The sequence below is a fragment of the Misgurnus anguillicaudatus genome, chromosome 24 (genome assembly GCF_027580225.2).
Source record: "Misgurnus anguillicaudatus chromosome 24, ASM2758022v2, whole genome shotgun sequence".
Classification (NCBI taxonomy): Eukaryota; Metazoa; Chordata; class Actinopteri; order Cypriniformes; family Cobitidae; genus Misgurnus; species Misgurnus anguillicaudatus.
Window position 1 is genome coordinate 5,543,870 of NC_073360.2, and position 24,905 is coordinate 5,568,774.

The 24,905-nt window shown below is 36.2% G+C and overlaps 1 protein-coding gene across 7 annotated transcripts in view; it reads left to right on the forward strand.

Annotated features, from left to right (window-relative positions):
• The window catches only part of dock10 (dedicator of cytokinesis 10), a 130,743-nt gene extending 106,649 nt beyond the window's left edge, over nucleotides 1-24,094 (forward strand). For 5 of the 7 annotated variants that reach the window (XM_055195703.2, XM_055195702.2, XM_055195700.2 and 2 more), the window contains 20 exons: nucleotides 1,705-1,771; nucleotides 3,509-3,556; nucleotides 4,980-5,081; nucleotides 5,452-5,561; nucleotides 5,705-5,820; nucleotides 8,912-9,049; nucleotides 9,331-9,513; nucleotides 11,396-11,506; nucleotides 11,792-12,007; nucleotides 12,239-12,296; nucleotides 12,536-12,637; nucleotides 15,174-15,280; nucleotides 15,363-15,485; nucleotides 15,575-15,688; nucleotides 19,088-19,234; nucleotides 19,357-19,567; nucleotides 21,077-21,267; nucleotides 21,368-21,468; nucleotides 23,466-23,604; nucleotides 23,788-24,094. In XM_055195703.2, the coding sequence (XP_055051678.2) occupies nucleotides 1,705-1,771; nucleotides 3,509-3,556; nucleotides 4,980-5,081; nucleotides 5,452-5,561; nucleotides 5,705-5,820; nucleotides 8,912-9,049; nucleotides 9,331-9,513; nucleotides 11,396-11,506; nucleotides 11,792-12,007; nucleotides 12,239-12,296; nucleotides 12,536-12,637; nucleotides 15,174-15,280; nucleotides 15,363-15,485; nucleotides 15,575-15,688; nucleotides 19,088-19,234; nucleotides 19,357-19,567; nucleotides 21,077-21,267; nucleotides 21,368-21,468; nucleotides 23,466-23,604; nucleotides 23,788-23,802 (2,399 nt within the window). In that variant the 3' untranslated portion in view covers nucleotides 23,803-24,094. The remainder of the gene's footprint in view (nucleotides 1-1,704; nucleotides 1,772-3,508; nucleotides 3,557-4,979; nucleotides 5,082-5,451; nucleotides 5,562-5,704; nucleotides 5,821-8,911; nucleotides 9,050-9,330; nucleotides 9,514-11,395; nucleotides 11,507-11,791; nucleotides 12,008-12,238; nucleotides 12,297-12,535; nucleotides 12,638-15,173; nucleotides 15,281-15,362; nucleotides 15,486-15,574; nucleotides 15,689-19,087; nucleotides 19,235-19,356; nucleotides 19,568-21,076; nucleotides 21,268-21,367; nucleotides 21,469-23,465; nucleotides 23,605-23,787) is intronic. The other 2 variants (XM_055195705.2, XM_055195706.2) reach the window with 2 other exon arrangements.
• The last annotated feature ends 811 nt before the right edge of the window (nucleotides 24,095-24,905 follow it).

Below are 24,905 nucleotides of genomic sequence, written 5' to 3' on the forward strand. Positions count from 1 at the left end.
AAATGGAAAGTTTTTCATAAGATCCCCTGGGGTCAATGTGTTAGCATGACAGAAACTTGATGCTGTCGGCCCGGCTGCCTCTTGCGTAAATTATTAGATGTTGATGGCTTACGTTTCTTTCCCGTCACAGAAAACCATCACAGGTTTATCAATGCCATTAAAGTATTATTTTGTTTTGTTTGTTGATCACGAAGTACAAAGTAGATGAGGAAAACTAGGATTCCGGGTACTCAGCGCGCCGCCATTGTATGTTTACAGTGTGTGGAGGGAATGGTGCGCTGTAATTTGTGGAGCGGATTTATTGCATTCTGTAGAAAAGTAACGTTTATCGCATTTTGGGAAAAAAGGGAGAACAGATGACAGAATAACGGATATTGGAGTTTGCGTAAAATTAAGAATTAACTTTTAAATACTGACCTGATATAATACAGATTTTGGCAGTAGCTCTTTTTTTTTCAAAAATGGCGTTTATCGCGTTTTGGAACCAAACTCTTCATTTTCAACTTGCGCAAAGATGGGTTTGAGGCGAGTAGCACGTGTTTTCGTTGCAATTATGCTGCCCAATTGCCCATTCACATTGGGAGTTCTCTTCTTTTGCGTCTTTGCATTGATTTTGTATGTAATCTACTCGCGCAAATTGTTGAATTCGCGTTTGGTGTGTACGCCCCATAAGACACTACTGCATCACAGCAGCACAACTGAAGGCTGTGTGTGTGTGTGTGTGTGTGTGTGTGTGTGTGTGTGCGCGCGCGCGCGTGTGTGTGCGCGCGTGTGTGTGTGTGTGCCATCAGAGAATTTGATAAAATAATCAAAGGCATTGCAGATATGTGGGAATTTATCTTTGTCTATAAGCAAATACAAGTTAACAAACACTAAAGAGCTAAAATCAAATTAACCATTTATTCTGAAATGTCTTTCCATTGCTTGACATTCACTTAACACAATGCAGGTGTTTTTAGTAATAAAATTAGAAAAATTGTCTTTGGGAGAAACTTAAACATTGCCAACATCATATGCCAAACCTGAATAAACTGCATAAAATTAATTATAAAATATAAATTTGTGATGTGCCATCAGTTGTGGTCTTGACCGGTCTTGAAATAAAATTCTGAGACCGAGACGAGACCAAGTAAAAATGCGGTCGATTCCAAGACGAGACCAAGACCTTGTGGTCTTGAGACCGGTCTCGAGAACTAGAACACTAGTATGCGACATGCGATGCAGTGTCCTCGGCGCTTTACGACGTCCCGACAACAAGTTTTCTTGAAAGACTGGCAAACGAAAGCAGAGGCGTTCACAGTGGACAGGTTTACAGAAGTCAGTCACTAGTTTAGACTTCTTGAAGACATCATGTACTGCAAGAGATTATTGATCGTTCGGCACCATGTAGTCAGACACGTTTCTTGTCTATGATATCTCAAGTTTTCAAAATCGCATTGTCTGACACAGTGACTGACGTCACAGACAAAAAAATCTTGCAGTCTGAACCGGCCATAAGTTACTTTGGATAAAAGCATCTGCAAATATAAATGTAATTGTCTGATAAAAATGTATGGTAACCTGGCTGAATTTAATATGAACCTTTTGTTTATAGGTTATTCGTAACACTCATGTGATATTGCTGATACTGTGTATTTTATTTATTCTCAATTATCATCAAAGCATCACTAACATTTTGAGGATGGTTTGGTGTTTGTGTTGCAGAGGTGATGGTTTCATACTGGCAACGAGCGATTCATCAGGAAATCAACGATTTCTTTAACATTCTGGAGTAAGTGTCTGTTTTCATGACAAATACATAGATAAGAGAAGGGGAATAGAGCAGACAACTGCAAAATAAGACAATTTACATGCACCATACTATCAAAATCTTTAAAAAAAGTAATGCACTGTTTTTTTAAAGGGGACATTCAGAAGACTTTTTAAATATGTCAAATAAATCTTTGGTGTCCCCAGAGTATATATGTGAAGTTTTAGTTCGAAGTATCATATAGATAATTTATTATAGCATGTTAAAATTGCCACTTTGTAGGTGTGAGCAGAAATGTGTTTGTTGACAGTTAGCACGAGCATCAAAAGCCTGATGGCAGCTCGCGGACTAACTTCACCTTTTGCAGTGCATTAAAACATTATTTTTAAGCCGCATCTGCGCTACATTCTCAAAATGAAAAGTTTGCCTAAAGTGGTGTATACAACTGTGTTGTATATAACGACTACGAACACAATCAGAACGCACAGTCATCTCTTCATACTGTATAAACAGCGGCGCGATAATCCTCTTTTCCCGCACGTTGATTCTGACCAATCAGAAGGCAGTTTAGGAAATATGTTCAAAGACACATGTGGCCAACGACTGATGTGGATGTTATCACATAACTGCATTTGGGTTTGTTTCAACTGGTCCAGACCAAAGCAATCAGTGTGGTGTGAAAGGGAACCAAAACTGCTAAAAAAGCTACAATGTCATATTTTTTGCCTTAGGTCCGGATCAAATTAACCAACTACAGATGTGAAAGTGCCCTATATTACAAGTGGGAAATGCTCCTTAACCTATGGTTAAATGTGGGCGAAGCGTACTTTCATACTATATACACTTTAAATTCTGCTGGGTTATTTTTAACCCAATGATGGGCAAATATTGGACAGAACACATGTTGGGTTCATAAAAGCACCTATGCTTGGTTGTTTCAATGCAATGGGTTGTTCCAACTCATGGTTGGGTTAATATTCAAAAAACAATAGGCGAAAAGTACCCGGATGACTCTACTACTTTCAGAAAGTTTTAAAGTGTGCATTCAATGTAGCCTGTACTACTACCCCGTGAGCCCCAGGAAGAGGAGTCACTCAACGAAGAAGAAACAAACATGTCTATAATATATTAAAAAAGACATGGGGACAAAACAAAACCCTTACACTATGTCAGAACGTGCACTGTTAGACTAAACTGTAATTTCTACAGTTACTTACCACAAAACGCCAATCATTTTCCAGTTCATTACTGTAATATGCATTGCATTGTGGTTATTAACAAATAATTTACAGTGATTTACTGTATGTTTTGAATTTGCGGTAGACTGCTGTAAAACAACAGCAGTAGTGCTACTGTAGTTGAATAAAACAGTGTTATAAAAGCATATAAAATGGAAAAAATCAAATATATCTATGAAATGAAATACATTTTATTTGTTATGCTTTTAGCAGTGAAGCAAATTTCAAAATGTGAATTGTTTTTCAGCAGTGTAAATAATTTATTGAGATTTGTAGATAGAAACAAGAAAGAGATTATGGATAAATGATTGACTCTCCCTTCACGAATGCAAGAATTTGACCAAAATATTTCTTGTGACAATGCATAAGGATGCAGAAACAATGCGATGGTAAATGTACACTATAATCAATGTTATAGGTGCTACAAAAAATATTAGAGTGACCAGACAGTGTATAATGAGTTTATATAACATATCCTATCATTGGGTTTTAACATTTTCTTCTTTTTCCCTCTTAACAGATTATGTCTCCAACACTTCCGATTTCTTGGAAAGCGACACATTGCCAGGTAAAGCCATTTGTATGATTGTTCAGAAACTCAATGATATGTGTGTTTGCTGTGTGCGTTTGTGAGTACATCTAGTCGATCAATGTTGTGTGTGTTGTCTTTTATACTGTATATGTGTTTCTCATAAGATGGAGTGAAATCCTCTGCTCTTAAATGCACAGTTTTAACTTATTACAGAGAATGAAATGTATTTGTATTATTCAGTGATGAGTCAAAATAAAGACATAGGGCCGGTTGCATAAACATAGCCGGTAAGTCTTAAGATCTAGTCTGACCAACTAGCAATTAGTTAGTGCTAATCAGTCTTACTTTTCGGATTGAAATGAGATCAGTCTACATTTTAATGTAACAGAATTTATACCTTTATGATCAGTTTTGAAGAAAAAAATTTGATGGCAAACTTGTAAGACAAGTCTAAACAGTTTGTGCAACCGGACACTGGTCTTTTTTATTTTTACTGAATTATTTTGCCTTTATTATACACTGGATATACTGTACTCCTGTGTTTGTCTGTCTGTTATGTCTGTCTTTTATTATTATTTAGTTGCATATTATACAATCGTAACATTTTTGTTTTTTATTAACATAAATTGTTAAGCCTTAATGTCATTCAACTAACAAAAGACAATTAAATGATTAAAAATGTTAACATATTTTTGGAATTATACTAATGTGAAAATAAAGTGAACCTAAACGATGAAGTACATTTTAAGTGAACATCTCGTTTACGACTGTAACGTCTGTTCCCTGAGATTGGGGAACTCAACAAATGAGACATCAGCTTGCATGCGACTGAATGATTTGTTGAACTATCTTGCCTTTAATAGCACCAGAAGATGATGTCACTCATGACTGCAGACCAGAATGTATAAATAGAGAGGTTAAACAGAGCATACTAGCTACAGACATGAGAAGTTATGGCAAAGAGATGCAGCGTCTTGTTCCCCATCTCAGGCAACAGAGGTTACAGTCGTAACCGAGAGGTTCCCTTTCGAAGGAACTCAGCGCTGCTTCATCAAATGACACTTTGGGGAACAAAATGCCCTGTGCTGTACACATAAAACTTGTCCTGTTATATTCTTACATCGAATTCTCATTGTATTTGTATATTTGCACTGCTGTCTCATTTTCATTTCATGTTTAGTAGAGCATCATCTCGGTCACTGTCTTCCAGATTGTTAAACATACATTCACACTGTACGACCTTCATAGAGTCATTCAATGATCTCTGACACAGCCAGTATTGCGTGAGACAGTTAACATTTGACTTATAATCATACAATACAACCGATACTTTACTTTTCCTGTTCCTAAACTGTGATTTGGGTAGTCTGGCTTTTATTTTCTGTCTGATGTGTAAGAAAAATCAGTTCAGGATGAAGGATGGCATTAACCCCTCTCTGATTGGCTCGTTGTGTGCCAGGAAGTTAGCAGCCGCTCTAAAGCTGGCTCAGGCCACGCAGAACAATGGCACCCTGAAGGGGTCTAACATGTCCTCCCAGACTTCAGGGCTCCTACCTCAATGGTAAACACTTCACAGGTCTTGCTAGAGCTCCAAAAATGATGATCATGCTGTGTGCAGTACTTTTATATACAATATAATAAACTAAATCTGATTCTAACTCTCTAAACACACTTACATGCACAAAGCATTTGTCCTTTTATGTCTTTCACAGTTGTCATGTATATGTAGTCTTCTGTTACATTCATACTGTAGTGTGAAAACCATTTACTGCATGTCTGTATACAACACATTCATCTCCTTTCTAGTTTGCTACAAAGAAAATCAATGGCATTAAAACATTTCTTGACAGCCTCACAAACACAAAGGGCTGTGAGAGGTCTTTAAACAAAAAAGGGAAAAATGCAATAATCTAATCCGTTATTGTCCCCAGGATGATGTCCACTCAGGATGGGCACAGGCACGCCCGCTCTCAGACCATGCCCATTATCAGGACTAAGAATGCCCTCACTAACCCTAAACTGCTGCATATGATGGAAGCAGGTAAAGATCTTTGAAATGAGTATTAAAGATATCAAGGTTATATTTTGACATAATGCTCTTTACATTATAGTAAATCACAAAACAATGACATTTGCTATGTTTTTACAAATTATTTTATTTAACCGTGTGTCTGTATGTCCTAGATGGAAATATTCCTGAGGGAGATAACTTCAGCCCTACAGACATTGAGGCAAACCTCTCTACTGAAGTAGCTCTAACCGTTCTGGATGTACTAGGCCTGTTTGTTCACCATCACAAGGTCAGATTCAGATAATCCTATAAAGTCCCATATTGCTTGATTTTTAAGAAAGAAAAAGCATCAAATTACTTTTAGGATGGATTTACACTGCAGATCATGATGCCCAATTCCGATTTGTTGACTTTGTTCCCATTTTTCGGATATGCCCAATTCCGATTTGTTGACTTTATTCCATTTTTCGGATATGCCCAATTCCGATTTGTTGACTTTATTCCCATTTTTTATGATATGCCCAAATCCGATTTGTTGACTTTATTCCCATTTTTCGGATATGCCCAATTCCGATTTGTTGACTTAATTCCATTTTTCGGATATGCCCAATTCCGATTTGTTGACTTTATCCCGTTTTTCGGATATGCCCAATTCCGATTTGTTGACTTCATCCCGTTTTTCGGATATGCCCAATTCCGATTTGTTGACTTTATCCCATTTTTCGGATATGCCCAATTTCAATTTGTTGACTTTATCCCATTTTTCGAATATGCCCAATTCCGATTTGTTGACTTTATCCCATTTTTCCGATATGCCCAATTCCGATTTGTTGACTTTGTTCCCATTTTTCGGATATGCCCAATTCCGATTTGTTGACTTTATTCCCATTTTTTATGATATGCCCAAATCCGATTTGTTGACTTTATCCAATTTTAGGATATGCCCAATTCCGATTTGTTGACTTTATCCCATTTTTTGGATATACCCAATTCCGATTTGTTGACTTTATCCAATTATAGGATATGCCCAATTCCGATTTGTTGACTTTATCCCATTTTTCCAAGGGCGTAGGTTTGATTCTGGCATTGGTGGGGACATAAATAAAATGATCGCATTGCAAAAACTGTTTATCACCGTTTACTTGACATACACAACAGACAACTCAGTATGCACTTTACTCAGTGACATCTGACTCGCCACCCCCGGTGCCATCCCAAATTTAATGTACTATAATAAACAATTCGTTATGTCCTAGAGCCTAATAAACAGTAACTGTTTAAGTCTTTGTCAAAAAAAAAAGAAAATCACATTGTAACATATACAAATCTATATTTACTTTATAACATCGAAGAATATGCAATTAATATTTAAGTATTAATTAAATTTTGCCAAAAAAATCCCAGTGTTGAAGTAGGTATGTATATCATGCTGTGTCCTGAACAACGTTTATTAACGTTTCTGTAGTTCACATTAAATCATCTTTTCATTAACAGACAGTTAATCAGTGTGAAAAAATAGTTTAAGTTTAAAATGCAACCTTACATTATGTCTACATCTGTGCAAGTAATGACCACATGCAGTGCAGTAATGTAAAGTATTCAGCAATCATGACATGAATTCATGTTTTTACCATGTTTGGGGTTATTTTCTTTCATGGATTAGGGACCCCCTAAATAACCTTGCCACCCCATTTATAAAAGGTTGACACAAGTTTGCAACTCCTCGGGTTAACATGGGATTGTCGTGTATTGGTGAAAACATTGTCCTTGAATCATTATGTGACACAACTTGTTCCGTATTTTGTGCATGAAACAGTTACAGTGGGTATAATAATACTTTCTTCCTCACTTACCTGTAGCCTGAATAATCACGCGTGTCTTGTTGAGTGAACTTTGGTGCGTTGTACAAAGTGAAACCATCCTATCACACGTAGCGAGTCATAAGACAAGCCCATCATAAAGTGATGTGAGTTGGAGAGGCGGGCAGAACGAAAGCTGTTAACCGTTTGTGTACACCATAGAGCGTCATTTTTACAGAACGGGATTGCAAAAGATTTCTAATCTCATTTAAATGATTCCTGAAAAAAATATAATAAGTCAAAAATAGAAAACACAAGAATAAGACGGACATCAGTGGTTATATATAAATACAGATTCATTGTTTGGTCGAAATTATTGCTAGGGACAATTCAGTCTTCCCTGAATATTGGTAAGGACATGTCCCTAGCGTCCCACCCTAAATCTACGGCCATGCATTTTTCGGATATGCCCAATTCCGATTTGTTGAGTTTTTTCCATTTTTCGGATATGCCCAATTCCGGTTTGTTGACTTTATCCCATTTTTCGGATATGCCCAATTCCGATTTGTTGACTATTCCCATTTTTCGGATATGCCCAATTCCGATTTGTTGACTTTATCCCGTTTTTCGGATATGCCCAATTCCGATTTGTTGACTTTATCCCGTTTTTCGTATATGCCCAATACCGATTTGTTGACTTTATCCCATTTTTCGGATATGCCCAATTCCGATTTGTTGATTATATGCCATTTTTTGGATATGCCCAATTCCGGTTTGTTGACTTTATCCCATTTTTCGGATATGCCCAATTCCAATTTGTTGACTTTATCCCATTTTTCGGATATGCCCAATTCCGATTTGTTGACTTTATCCCATTTTTCGGATATGCCCAATCCGATTTGTTGACTTTATCCCATTTTTCGGATATGCCCAATTCCGATTTGTTGACTTTATCCCATTTTTTGGATATGCCCAATTCCGATTTGTTGACTTTATCCCGTTTTTCGGATATGCCCAATTCCGATTTGTTGACTTTATCCTATTTTTTGGATATGCCCAATTCCGATTTGTTGACTTTATGCCATTTTTCGGATATGCCCAATTCCGATTTGTTGACTTTATCCTGTTTTTCGTATATGCCCAATTCCGATTTGTTGACTATATCCGCTTACATCATCTTTTAAAAGCGACTCGTATTCGATATCAGCATTCACATTAAACACTTGGCGAAACAATTGAAGAAAGGCATACTGACCCGGAACAGCTTAAACCACAGACAAATTGATTAATCAAGGTTATAGATGTTTATTTCTGTAACAAGACATAAAACTTCAATATGACTGCACTAAGTGAAGCCATCATCCTCCATTGCGCATCTAAGAAGGGGCAATGTTATTGCGGGTGGTGACTACCTGAGTTGATGTCATTTTAAAGACGCACGACAAGTCTTGAGATGGGAATATCCAATCTGTCCGCTTACATTGCAGACGCAAATGCATGTATCCGATTCATATTCGATTTATTTCCACATATGATTAAAGTAAACATTTTGTTTAAACTACTCCTTTTTGTTTTTTACAGAAACAGTTGCAACACAACGAAGGTCAAAACTCTTTGATGAAGAAAGTGTTTGACACGTACCTGCTGTTCTTCCAGATCAACCAATCCACCACCACCCTCAAACATGTCTTTACTGCTCTGCGCCTCTTTATTCAAAAGGTTTAATACTTGATATATTTTAATTTATACACACTTAAAGTAAGTCGTTTTTAGGAACAAAATTATTCAAAAAACGTAAGCAATTATTTCTCTTCAGTATGATCTAAACATGCACACAAAACAATGCTGGATTGTTCGGACAAATACATCCATTGGTTTAAATTAGCTTATTAAATCATTTAGGTTGAAACAAATCAGCATACAGTAGATTAATTTAAACCAGTTGGGTTTTTCCATATTTTACCCATCAAGATTGAGTCATTTGTATCTCTGCCTTTCAGTTCCCATCAGCATTTTTCCAGGGTAAAGCTGATCTGTGTGGCAGTTTGTGTTATGAGATCTTGAAGTGTTGTAACCATCGGTCCAGCTCCACACAGATGGAGGCAGCTGCACTGCTTTACTTCCTCATGAGAACAAACTTTGAGTTTACAAATGGAAAGTCTATCGTCCGCTCACACCTGCAGGCAAGTATTCTGCTTCTTTATTAGTGTGTGCATGTATATACAGTTCATACAGTACATACATATTAAACATGTGCAATAGGCTGTTACATTCAATTATGCTTATGTACAATAATGCACTGTAAAAATGATATCAGATCAGCATATTGTCATGTTTTACAAGGAACGAACCCAGATGCAGACGTAGATGAACAAAAACAGGTTTATTAGGGTTAAACAGGGACACAAAACAAAAGACAATAATAATGATATGACTACACTAAATTAAGACTAGACTATAACATTATACTTGACATAAAACACTTGACTAAGACTTTACAATAATAACAAAAGACTCACGAGACTTGAAAAGGAAAAGCATTAAAACGAACCAGCTCAGGAAAGCAAACACAAGGACATTAAGGCCATGTTTACACGTACATGGTTATTTTGAAAAACTAAGATATGTCCCTCCGTTTGTACCCTTCGTTTACACTCAAACGAAGAACTCACCCCTGAATCTTATTCTTTCTAAAAACTCCGGCCAGATTTGAAAATCTTTGGTTACACGGTTGCATGTAAACTGAGACAAACGGATGTTTAGGCAGCCAACGTCACAGTTTGCGCCAGAGCTCGCACCTACGCCAAAAGTGCGACCTTGTTCAAAAAAAGAACAGGAAGTGATTCGTTGCTGTTTTGGGATTCTGATTGGCTTACGTGGGCTTGAGCTTCTCGTTGCACCGCCACCTAGAGGTTTGGCATGCTCTTGACTGCATATATACACGGGTACGTGTCAATGAACACTTTTCTGAAAACTGACATGTGTGCACGAAGTTATTTTTGAAACCGAAGAGGTGTAAACGTAGCCTTAATAAGGGAGAAAATCAAGAGGGCAACAGGTGATAATGATGAAACAATTATGAAGTAATTAACGAGGTATAAAGGGGGCAGGAGACCAGACAAGGAAACACACAGCACAAACACAAAACATGTGGGACTGTCATCATCCTGACTCAAGACTAAAAAACATGAACAAGAAAGACAGGATCATGACACATACAGTATTATTATTATTATTATTATTAATTAACAAATTAAGTTAAACAATTTCGACTTATCAAACTTAAATCGACTTGCATAATTAAGTTGTTTAAACATCATGCTGCATTTTTTTACAGTGTGGTTATAAAAAGCAATATTGTCTTTTAATTTCTCTTAATTATTTTAATAATTAAAAAAAGTGGTATTACTTTACAATAATATTGTATTTGTTCATATTAAATGCATGAACTAAAAATGAACCATAATAGTTTATCAGCATTTGTTAATCTTTGTTAATGTTAGTATATGTCTATACCATTGTTCATGTGCATTAACTAATGGTAACAGTTACAAATTTTGATTAAACATTTTTTTTTGTAAATGCAGAAATTAACTAAGATTAATAAATGCTGTAGAAGTATTGCTAACTAATACAACCTATTGTTAACAAATACAATTGTAAGGTGTTACTAATAAAATAATTTTAAATTAGGGACGTCAAAAATAACGTGTTAATAATGCCTTAATGTAGATTAGATTAAAATGTGTGATTAAGTTGCGATTAATCACGAGTTAACTCATGACAATCATGTGATTAATCTAGATTAATATTTTAATTGATTGACAGCCCTAGTATTAACTTATGTTAACAAATACAACCTAATGTTAACAAATACAAATGTAAAGTTTTACTAATAAAATTATTCTAAATATAATCTTTGTGTCTCTATTAATCTTAGTTTTTTATCTGCAACAATGTGTTGTTTTGATGTGACTTAAAAAGTAAAACTAAAGGTGTTCTTATATGTAACAGATGAATTAGGTTTGTTTTAGGATTGGTTTTGATATATTTCATTTTACGCAGGTCATTAAAGCAGTTAGTCAGCTGATCGCAGATGTAGGCATTGGTGGGTCACGATTTCAGCAGTCTCTGGCCATCATCAACAACTTTGCCAATGGGGATGCACCTCTCAAAGTAAGAGTTTACAACACAAACCTGCATTGTTTCTGTGCCAACATGGACCGTGCATTTGTTACACTGTATTATGGTTTGTCAATTAAGGTGAAAATGCAGACCCATAAAATTATTGACTTGCTAATCTGAACCCTGGATCATGTAAACCTCTTTTTTTTAAATAAAGGTATATATATCTTATTTGATATATCAATGGTGTTAGACGTGGTGTGGCTGGCTTGTTTTGGAATGTTGTCACATGCTGTAATGTATTAGATCTGTACAATAAACATGGCTTTATTCCAGAACACAGCATTCCCAGCTGAGGTGAAGGACCTGACGAAGAGGATTCGCACGGTGCTTATGGCAACATCTCAAATGAAAGAACATGAAAAAGACCCGGAAATGTTGGTGGACCTACAGTACAGCCTCGCCAACTCTTACGCCAGCACACCTGAACTCAGACGCACCTGGCTGGAGAGTATGGCCAAGATTCACGTTAGGAACGGAGACTTGTCTGAGGTCAGTTTATGAAACAAAAACTTGGTAAAAAGAGTTCATATTAGTACCTCAGAGGTACATTTCATACCAAGTGTATAAATATCGGTTCCTAAGTTTACTAGGTAATTTTTTTAAAGGTTACCACCCAAGTGACAGCTTTGGACAATTTTTTCTGACAGTGTATCAGAATGTTGAATATGAATTATTGATTATTCATTTATAAATTAATTTAATTTCTATTGTCGATTTCAGGCAGCCATGTGCTACATCCACATCTCAGCCCTTATAGCAGAGTCCCTAAAGAGGAGAGGTGAGCCATTAATATTTAAGTGGCTGCTAATGTCAACGATTGATTGCATGAATAATCTTCCTATTGTGCTTTCCCTGGCGTACCGTCAATCCAGAAATGCTCATGATTTTCCAGTGGTGTGGTTTATGTGAAAATGCCCTTAGCATGTGCATGCAGGCATGTCTTTACTTTATGTGCATGGCTGGAGTGCTTTCATGTAAATTTGAAGCATTAAACCTCATGCCACTCTACAACCACAGGTTACTGGAAGCCTGAGAAGAGTCGGATCTCCAGCACGAACAAAGAGGAAAGCTGTGTCATTAACTGTAACCCTTTACTAACCCTACCCCAGGATGGAGAAAGTGAGTTCCCCTCCGCCTTGCCTCACCTGCTGGACCCAGTATCTCTTAAGGGGGTCGCACACCAGACGAGAAGCGCCGCGTCGCCCACGAATCTAAAAACACATTATTTTCTATTAATGTACACACACGCTGCCACAGAGCACCACTTCCATTAAATAACATCATATTTGTCCCAAATCGTTAGGCTGCTAACGTATATTTTGTATTTTGAAGTTTTAAAGTATCTGACTAAGCTCGCGCTATTTAATGTGCACTTCCGGTGTGTGATAGCTGCAAGATTGTCCTACATGCGACGCAGCGCGGTGCTTCTTGTCTGATGTGCGAACACCTTTACTGTCTGAACTAAATGTTTCAGAAATGGTTTATGCCAAAACACATTAAAGATGTGAAATATTTAATTTTAAACTATTCCTAAAATAAATGTAAAACATTGTGTGTTATTTAAAAATAAATATAAAATTGTTTTTGGTGCGGTATTCAAGATCTGGAAAAAAACTATGCATCTTTCTTATGATTTTAATTATTTTCTCCATTTCAATTTTCAGGAAATAAATGCAAATAAAAACATTACTTTTATTACAAATTTGGCAAAAAATGTTGTCGGTAGTTTACAGAATAAAACAAAAATAGCAATTTTACTTTAACAAATACCTAGGAAATCTAGAAAAAGTGAAAATAATCTTGAAGTGGTCTCTTTATTTCTTTCTGCAGCTATATATTAGATGGATGGATAGAAAGACAGACAGACATTAGCTGCGTTTCCATTACCTCTCAAATTGCGCAAATTAAAAAGGCGCCTAATGGAAATACGGCAATTTTGCATAAACTTTTTAAATATCGCAAAAAAAGTTTCTCACGCAATTAGAAAAAAGAATATATTGCAAAACTGCAATGAAAACATATATACAGGATTTTTCTTTTAATATGGCGTGGTATGGTTTGGTTTGGTTGAAGGACAAGACGAGGTGTGTAAGACTTCATGTGGCATCACAAGAAACAACAAGTGCATGACATTAACATACAGTAAGAGTGATTCGGGATCTGCTCTGTATGCTTTCAAATTGCTCTCACGTTATTTTGATGTCACCCGCACGTCGGTCTGCGCGGCGCCATATCCTCCGTCACTATAGTCTTTGAAATGACTTATCGCAAGCCAACAAAATGTTGTTTAAGTCGCATAACATATCGGTAACAGAAATCCCGTTCCGTTATTTAGAGAATAATGCTAAAGTTTTGCGCAATTCTAAAAAACGCAGCTAGCGACAGAGATAGATAGATCTTTCAAAAAAAGATACATATGCTTATGAAATACTGCCTATACTAATATGTATTAACTGTAAAGATTTTGCTACATAGCAAAATGTGTTAAATAGCAAAGCGCTAAATCGCAAAGCGCTATAAAATAAATTTTAATTGACTAAAACCCTGATTATTAGATCTACTTTGTGTTCATTTGGGCAGCTAGCTTACTTATCTATATAAACATGTACAGGATGCAATTCCTCCAGTGGACAGACTAAAAGTGACTTTTGGTAAACCCAAATGTCACATTTCAATGACAAACATTTTACAGCATTGCAGTTTTGGGCAGTGTAACGCATAACAAGTATATAATATTACTTTTCTGAAGTAACGGGTAAAGTACGCATTACTTAATAAATGTACTCATTAATATTTAAGTTACTTTTCAGTTTATTTAACTTATTTAAAAAGAAAAATTCTGAATTAAACTGAACGTAATCATGTAGAATTATGCAATCTATGCGTGCGCGCCTGAGCGGGAACAATTCAGAAATGGAAATGGCAGGCCAGAGCTTGACATTTTTGCGATGGAAATATGCAATTTCTGATTGCAGAACTCCTCTGTCCACCTGCGAGGCCTAAAAGAGATCAAGCCTTAGCCAAGTAAGAAAAAGTTACACAAAGTAACTTAAAAGTAACTTAAAAGTAACGTAAGTATTACTTTCCATGAAAAGTAACTAAGTAACAAAATTAGTTACTTTTTGGGGAGTAACTTAATATTGTAATGCATTACTTTTAAAAGTAACTTTCCCCAACACTGAGTGTAACTCTATACAGTGTAAATGATATGTTTAGCCTAGTTAACTTATTATTAAGCTTATCTTATTATTTTGTTTGACAACTGTTGGATGGGACTCAGAAATGTATATATCAGTCAAGTGTATTGTTAAAGGAATGTAGGCATGTGTTTAGTTTAACAGTATTATGTTATTGTTTTCTTCAGTTTGTGCTCTTCAGTCACCTTATATACCAGTAATAATGTTGTGGGCACTGTACATGAGTCTGAATTCGTCCAAAAGCATGTTTTTTATACCTCACCCAATGTTTTAACACTGCATGAAGACACAAACAATAATGTATTATACACATTTTGTGTATAGATCATTTAGATAAGTGACTGCATAATGAGTGAAATGATGGGTGTCAATAGAAATTTGGGTGGCTGGCGAGATGGATATATGATTTTCTTCTTCTGACATATGTGTATGTCTTGCGTTTATGTGTTAAACTACAGCATTGTTCAGTATGGGCTGGGCCGCCTTTTTGAATATCTCTCCTAATGTTAAAGAAGAGGGAGCAATGAAGGAAGACGTGGGTACACAGGACACTCCTTACACTGAGGTATCTATATATATCATAATATTATTAGATTTAAAGTCATTCATTTCTCTCACAGACTGAATTTTCTCTGTCTTGTATGCAGGACACATTGGTGGAGCAGTTGGAGCGGTGTGTGGATTATCTGTGGAAGTCCGAGAGATACGAGCTCATCGCGGATATTAACAAACCTGTCATAGCTGTCTTTGAGAAGAGACGAGATTTCAAGGTGCTGAAGCGTTTTGGGTTTTTTTTTTGTTGGAGGTATAATACATGAAGGACGTGTATTTACCAACTCTGTGTTTGTGTGTTGTGTAGCGTTTATCCGACCTGTACTACGACATTCATCGCTCATATCTGAAGGTGACAGAGGTTGTGAACTCTGAGAAACGCCTGTTTGGTCGATACTATCGTGTTGCTTTTTATGGACAGGTAAGATAAACAGAAAAACCCTAGTAAAAATGTTGTTACAAAAATGTAAATGATATTATCATTGATTCAGCCTCATGCAATTACAAACCTTTATCACTGAATTTCTAAAGAAACATAAAAGAACATTTTGACAAAAAGGCTTTTCAATTAATTTTGATAGCATGAGGGGAACCCAAAACTCTTTGTTTTATATAAAAGATTGAAGTCCAACTTAGTGATGCAACCAAATTAAAATTCTGGGTCAAAACTGATACCAAAAAAAGTCCAAAAAAACACGTGCACTCATCGAAAATAACAAAAAAGATATATATTTTATTTTTGTTTATATTTTTATTTTAGTTTTTGTATAATTGTATTTATATTGACTTTTTCGTTTTTATTCATTTAATGAATCCGAGTTGGATTACAAAATAAAATAGCAAAATTAATAGTATCACTGCAAAAAAAATACTTTCTTACTTGTTTTTGGTACAAATACAGATACAAATATATATAAAAACTAAAACTAAAATGCATTTTCTTTATGAGCAAAATTACCTAAGAAAATTTGAACAATTGTTGAATTTATTGTTCACTGGCAGTTTCTATGAAAGGATGGATGTGTTATTACACACTGCAAAAAATGATTTTCAAGAAAAAAAATCTTAGTATTTTTGTCTTGTTTTTAGTAAAAATATCCAAAAATCTTAAATTAAGATGCTTTTTCTTGATGAGCAAAACGATCCAAGAAAATAAGTCTAGTTTTTAGACCAAAAATATCAAATTTAAGTGATTTTGTGCATAAAACAAGCAAAAAAATCTGCCAATGGGGTAAGCTAATTTTTCTTGAATTTACACGGCAAAAAATGATTTTCAAGAAAAAAAATCTTAGTATTTTTGTCTTGTTTTTAGTAAAAATATCCAAAAATCTTAAATTAAGATGCTTTTTCTTGATGAGCAAAACGATCCAAGAAAATAAGTCTAGTTTTTAGACCAAAAATATCAAATTTAAGTGATTTTGTGCATAAAACAAGCAAAAAAATCTGCCAATGGGGTAAGCTAATTTTTCTTGAATTTACACGGCAAAAAATGATTTTCAAGAAAAAAAATCTTAGTATTTTTTGTCTTGTTTTCAGTAAAAATATCTAAAAATTCCTACATTAAGATGCTTTTTCTTGATGAGCAAAACGATACAAAAAAATAAGTCTAGTTTTTAGAACAAAGATATAAAATGTAAGTGATTTTCTGCATAAAACAAGCAAAAAAATCTGCCAATAGGGTAAGCAAAAAAATCTTTTTTTAAATATATTTTTAAACACTACATTCAAGAAAAATTCCCCATTGGCAGATTTTTTTGCTTGTTTTATGCACAAAATCATTTAAATTTGATATTTTTGGTCTAAAAACTAGACTTATTTTCTTGGGTCGTTTTGCTCATCAAAAAAAAAGCATCTTAATTTAAGAATTTTTAGATAGTATTTTTGTCTTGTTTTCAGTAAAAATAAAAATTTATTTTCTTGCAAATAATTTTTTGCAGTGCAGATTATGGGTGCCGGTGCATCACATACACATTCAGCTCTTGTGCGTGTATTATGGTCAAATCAAATGTTTCGTAGAGATTTACTGCGTTTGTACAAGCTATAATGCAACCCCTAATTGTACAAATTTCATGATAAACATTAACTACCCAATCAAAGCAGCACACTTGTGTCACTCGCAATACGACTACCATTAGCTGTAGTGGCTCACCGGAAGTCTTAAACAAAAGAGCTCAAAGATGACGCGCTGCCGCCCACATTTACATTAAAAATAAGGTGGATTGTATGAAAGTAGGCGATTTCGGATGCAGCTCTCATCACTTTGGGCAACTGCATTGCATTCAGTTGAGGGTGTGTCAGCATGTTAGCACATTTCCTTCATACGGCTGTATTACGTTTACATTTAATTATAAGACAATTTAACACACTTTCACACTGTCAATGTGCAAATTAAAACTTTAAATCTCAGTATAGCAGATGGCCATAACAACATCATATTCTAAACCCTTTCAGATACCAGTTTGATATTATAAGCAAATAAATATGAAGGGAACGGCATAGTGAACTGCTGTTTAAACAAGTCTATGCTTTTCTCTCCTTTGTGCTGTGTTTATCAGGCAGTGGTAAGTTTTCTCATTATTAGTTGTTTTGCTCTTCCCTTTCAATGGTTTAACCCTCCTAATCTCCCTTCAAGTGCTAATACGTGTGGTGCGTTCACATATCATACGTGGTTTATTATATGTACCACATTTCTCCTTTGCAAAACCTGACATCTAATCCAGAACATCCCGAACATGTGTAGATGTATTACAAAGTAATGTAAACTGGATGAGTGTTTTTAATTGAATTAAATGGTGTCAGAGAGATTTATGAGGTTAATATCATATTTTAAAGGGCCAATATTATGCCCATTTTTACAAGATGTAATATAAGTCTCAGGTGTGCCCAGAATGTGTCTGTGAGGTTTCAGCTTAAAATACCTCACAGATGATTTATTACAGCATTTAGTCCAAAATGCCTCTATTTGGGTGGAAGCAAAAAGCGCTATTTTCACGTCTGTACCTTTAAATGTAAATGAGCTTTTAGTTTAAATAGATCTGATTCCTGTGAACATAGTCTGAGACCATGTTCAGTCAGTGGCTGTGGGCGGGGCTTTATCAGTGTGACATCACATTAACAAGAGAATCAAAACAGCATGAGACTGCTTTGGTTTAATGGGGATTAAAAAGGGAGGAGTGGGTGGATTTTTTTCATTTTAGGGTTGTTTTGTTCACACGCTGCCAACACACATTCATGTCCAAAACTTTGTAAAAGTGGATTTTGCATAATATGTGCCCTTTAAAGTACTTTGCTGAACACCGCTGTTATTTTAATGGCAGAGTGTTGCATTCACAGTTAACTTCATCACTTCCCTCAGCCTGTGCTTTGGTGAGATCTGTTTTTGAACAGTGTTCGAATTGATCAACCCCACCACAGCCCTCCTATAAAGCACAAAATTATATATAAGGGGGGTCCCCTGGTTTTTATTAAAATACTACCTAAATTAAAAATTCTCGTGCTGCGCTGCCATAAAGCGATACTGTCTATTATTTGTCCCAATTTTTGAAATAAACTAATCCAAAAGATTTCTGTCTCAAACTATTATTTCACACTAGGGGTAAAAATGGTTAGCGTTTGAGTTAAGGGTAATTTGGGGTTTCTTTTTATTAAAACGTGCAGGACCAACAAAAAGTGTTGATCCAGGATCACATCTTACTTTGTAAAATCACTGCAACCCTATAATGATGGACGGGTGGGCTGGTTATTAGCTAGGGGACCCCCGTAAGTTTTAGATACCAGATAGATCAGATAATGAATAATTCATGTGTGTTGTTTTCGAAAGGGGTTCTTTGAGGAAGAGGAGAGCAAAGAGTTTATCTATAAGGAGCCGAAACTCACAGGACTGTCAGAGATTTCTCAGAGGCTTCTCAAACTGTATTCGGACAAGTTTGGAGCTGATAATGTCAAGATGATCCAGGACTCCAACAAGGTGTGTTCAGCTTTCTGCTTTAATGTTTCTCTGTCCGTGTCCTTCATTAATTCCTGTTCATAGTAACTGAATTTGTAGACGACTATGCTGCTCCGTTTAAAACCTGGATGTGTTTTTCGCAGGTGAATCCGAAAGACTTGGACCCGAGATTTGCCTACGTACAGGTGACGTTTGTACTGCCTTATTTTGATGATAAAGAGCAGCTGGATAAGAAAACTGACTTTGAACAGCATCACAACATCAGCCGCTTTGTCTTTGAAACGCCCTTCACGCTTTCGGGAAAGAAACACGGAGACGTGGAAGAACAGTGCAAGAGAAAAACCATCCTAACCAGTGAGAGACCATTACTTTCCACTTTCATGAAACTACCTAGTCTCACAAAATTGTGTACCTATAGTCACGTAACTTTTTGATTCTGTTTCGGGATTCTGTCACGAATTTCTGCCTTTTTTCGTGATCGTATCACAAATTTCTGTTTATGTGTCATTGTCATGTATTGGTTACTCAACTGCTTTTTCCTATTTTTGAACCATTTTCGCTTCGGTTTAGGGTTAGATTTGGTGTTTGCAGTAGGATGTCACTTGAAGTACTGATTTATACTATTTTGTCTGATTTATGTTTTATATTTTCTAAATTTTAAACCATTGTCGCCTGGCGTTAGGGTTAGATTTGGGTTTGGGTAGGGATGTCATTTTATGTAAATCTAACCCTAAACTGAAGCGAATATGGTAAGAAAATAGGACAAAACAGTTGAGTAACCAATACGTGACAATGACACATAAACAGAAACTCGTGATACGATCACGAAAAGACTCGGAAATTCGTGACATTATCACAAAAAATAATAAAAAAACTACGTGACTATAGGTGCATTTTAGTGTGACTGGGCTGTCATAAAACCCCCATGTCGTCCAAGATGTTGATGTCTTTCTTTGTTCGGCTGAGAAGAGGTTAAGTTTTTGAGGAAAGCATTCCAGGATTGTTCTCCATATAGTGAACTTTAACAGTTTACAGTTTCAATGCAGCTTCAAATGACTCTAACAATCCCATCCAAGGCATAAGGGTCTTAGTGAAACAATCATTATTTTTGGCAATCACTTTTCTTGTAATTATGTCGAAAGGTCACGCGATACATATGTAAAACGCACACTTGCGGACCATTTCAAACAATAAACTGAAATAAAAAATTGAATTGGTATCACTTAACATACAACAACGTCAGAACGCTCCTCTTTCATCACACTTGCTGCGGTAAGCAACGGAGCGGTGGTTGTATGACCTTTCGTTGTGTTTATTTAATACGTAAGGTCACGTTTTGGTCAAAATGACAATTGTTTCGCTAGATAAGACCCTTATGCCTCGGTCGGGACTGTTTAGAGCCCTTTAAAGCTGCATTGAAACTGTAAACTGTTGAGGTCCCATATATGGAGAAAAATCCTTGCAGTGTTTTCCTCAAAAAACATCTTAGATGACATGGGTGTGAGTAAATTATCTGAATGTTTTTTTATGAAAGTGGAATAGTCCTTTAATACATGTGTGATTTATCTGTGTGCAAAATATGACGACATTGCAAAATTAATTAAAACTAGGGGAAAAGCAAAACACACTTGATGCACATTTTTTGTTCTTCACTTTGCCTAAATCAGGCCACAAACATTGTACAGAGGAAAGAACAGACTTAGGAATTATTGTAAAATTCAGCCACGGTATTATTGGCTTTCAACACTGCCTAGCCATGATCTGTTAATACGCACAAGTATCAAATGATTCCCATGTATGCATCACTGTAGGTAACGCAATGTATCGTAACAATTCCCACATCTCCATCTGTCTTTTCTGCAGCGAGCTCCAGTTTTCCCTTTCTTAAGAAACGTATCGAGGTGGTGGAACAGCAGAGTACAGAGATGAACCCCATTGAGGTGGCGATAGATGAGATGAGCCGAAAAGTGTCTGAACTCAAACAGCTGTGCAACATGGAGGAAGTGGACATGATCCGGCTCCAGCTAAAACTGCAGGGCAGCGTCAGTGTTAAGGTAAATACCTTACCTATCTGAACACTGTCACACTTAAGAAATTCAATTTCTTTTCTAGTTTTAGTTTTTTATTTGATGCATTTGAGTATTTTTATTGTAGGTAAATGCAGGGCCTATGGCATACGCGCGAGCCTTTCTTGAGGAGAAAAATGCCAAGAAATACCCTGATAACCAAGTCAAACTTCTCAAAGAGATCTTCAGGTACTTCTGTTAAGTGTTTCTTTCTAATTGACTCACTCTTGTACCATTCCAGGTGTATATGACCTTTCTTTAGCTTAAAGGTGCAGTGTGTAATTTTTAGAAGGATCTCTTGACAGAAATGCAAAATAATATACAAAACTATATTATGTATAAAGACTTTTCATAATGAACCGTTATGTTTTTATTACCTTAGAATGAGACCTTTTTATCTACATACACAGAGGGTCCCCTTACATGGAAGTCGCCATTTTGTGCCACCATTTTTCTACAGAAGCCCTTAAGGGACAATTTTTTTTACTAAGTTGTCTCCAACGATGACATTCTTGTCCGGTGGCGGCCACCGTAGCTTCTCTATGTGTTTTAAAAGCGAGGGGTGAGCAGTGGACTGAGCCTCACCACTAGATGCCGCTAAAATTTACACACTGCACCTTTAAAATAACTGGACAAATTGAATACAGTCCTCCATCTTTCCAGCTTTGTAATGTCATTGTAAAGTGATCAATGTTTTGAACCAAACACATACCCTATAATAAAAATAATCGTAACGCAAGTAATGCACTGTAAGTCAGTGTTTCCCAACGTTTGTTCTGCCACGGCACAGTTTGGATAAGTAAAAAAATCATGCGGCACACCACTTTCACAATAAGAATTAACAGATCTGCACAAACCTGTATTGCAATGCTTAAATGACTTGTCAAACTAGAACATTACTGTTGTAAACATAGTATTCACATTAAATGTGAAACCTGATCTTGTTTTGATGAACACAAATTATATTCTGGCTGGAATTGATGACAGTAGTCCCTTTCACACATACAGTCTTTACTGGTAATTTACTGGTAAATTGCAGTTAACAGATCATGTGTGAACAGAACCTTTCCGGTAAATCAGTGCTCACAATTTACCAGTAAGACAGGTTGTAAGATTACCAGTAATTTACCGGTAAGCGCTATGTGTGAACGAAAAGTATAGGATTACCGGCATTTAGAACGGACGATGTCAGACCGTGCTGACAGCTTCGGGCCAATCATAGCGTTTTAATACAGATTACGCGTGTACCCCCGCAGTGTTTACTGACGTTTCCACACTCATGCTGCTTGAACGTTGAGCACACCTGAAGTTTACGTCCACATTTCTTCACCAAAGTTGTTAAAAACAGCTTACCGCCGAATTGCCGACGTCCTTAGCACGCCCTCTGTGAAGCCTAACGTGCAAACAGTACTGTTGTTAAAAAAGGAATTTTCGGTTTGACGTCGTCTCATTCAATGTTGTTTGGTCATGAGCAACTTCGCGACTGTTTACCACAGACGTGAAAACAATAAAATACGGACCGTGGATATGAACGACGTGGATTGTTTACAAATACAACACTGAGCTCACCGCGTGCTACAGGTACTTCCGCTTTCTCAACGAATTTACCGGTATTTTGATACTGATGTGTGAATGATGTCTTACTGGTAAAATAACGGAACGCCACTGCGTGTGTGAACAGCACATTTTTGTATTTACTGGTAAATTCATTCTGGTAAATTCACGGTCATTTACCAGAATTACTGTGTGAAAGAGACACACGCAGCTGTGACCAACTCCGCTTCCTGGTAGCTAGCTTTGAACGCTTTTTCAAACACTGTGCCGTGTTATTTTTCCACGGCACACCAAACAAGTGTTCATGGCACACTAGTGGTTGGGAAACACTGCTGTAAGTAATGCAATGTATCATGAGTCTGTATGACTCATACACAAAGTATTAATCACTAAATATGCTAAAACTGTTCATCACTTCCTCTCACAAACCTATTATTATACTACAGAAAGCATTGCACTGAAGTAATATCCATTAATATTTTTACGGTGCTTTTTGAAGCTTTGAAACGTTGGCGAAAGCTAGAAAGAGAAATCAAAAACACCTCAGATCATAGGTGAACCCATTATGTATACATTTGAACTCTTTTGGTCAAGTAATAATTTTGCGCGACTGTATTAATTTTGTCCTGCAGGCAGTTTGCAGACGCATGTGGTCAGGCTTTACATGTGAATGAGCGTCTAATAAAAGAAGATCAGGTGGAGTATCAGGAGGAGATGAAAGCTCATTATAAAGACATGATCGCTGAACTGTCTGCCATTATGAATGAACAGGTGAGTGCGTATGATTAAAAAAAAAAAACATTTCTGAACAGTGGAGCTCCAGGACTGTAGTTTAAAACCTTTAAAGTATAGCGTGTTGAAATGAGAAATTGTACTTTGGATTGTTTTTTATTGTAGCTACACTGTTTTGTTAGCATGTTAGTAGTTAAATCCACATTTTCATGCTTTCCAAAGATTCACCAAAGGTAGCCAGGGGAGCAGAACGGCGCTTCACCTTCTGAGCTGCCAGAAACTGCTTACACACCGATGGACAATTTGATCCAAGATGGCCGCCGAGTCCTCGGGCTGGTTACAGTTCTGAGGGAGTAGCAGCATTTGCAAATGATAGTTTCTGACAAAAAGGGTAAAACAAATTCTAGAAATTAATGAAGTGCAAAACATTAAAGGACACATATTACACCAAATCCACTTTTTGGCCGCTGACTGACTAGTTATTTTTACCCAAAAGCTTTTCTAAATGTGTATGTTTGCACATTATAGCGCTAATGCGGCAAAAGATACTATTGTCTCAGACTGTATTAATCAGATCTATTTATAACCAAAAGCGCTCAGTGTCTGTTAGTAAGGTACACACATGAAACCAGCGCTGTTAGGGACATTTGGTCATGTTATAATAAATGATCTGTGGGGTATTATGAGCTGAAACTTTACAGACACATTTCAGGCAAACCTAAGACTTATATAAAATGGGCATAATATGTGTCCTTTAAAGTCTTTTCGACCTATGTAGTACATTACACACGCACACACATCATATTCACATTTGCCTTTCAGATCCCATTGTTTTAAACAACAGGGACTTTTATTAACTTCAGATGTGTTCAACTAAGCAAATCTCTTGTTCAAAATATTTTAGAGGGCTTTCACCTTATTTCTTTCTGTTGTAAACATTTTACTGATATACATAGACTGTTTTAAGAGTTAAAGACAATGGCCATGTTTTTAATTTTCTGTGATACACACAGTTTGGTTGAACACATCTGTAGTTTCTGAGTGAATGTAAAACTGTCCTAACATGCTGAACATGTAGACCACTCATTTAACAAACACACACGTGCTGTTTTATAACATTTCTATGATTGCCTTTGTGTTTCTGTTTTTATGTAATGTTGAATATTGTAAATAAGAAATATTAATATTTAAAATTCTTTTTATATATTAAAAATTGATATCCGATTGTGTTGCTTGTCCATTTTTTTATTGTATAACCAGGCTTGCCAACTCTCACTCTACCGAAATAAATCTCACGCCAAATAACAATCCAGCCTAAAAAAAATACCATAGCTGGAAAT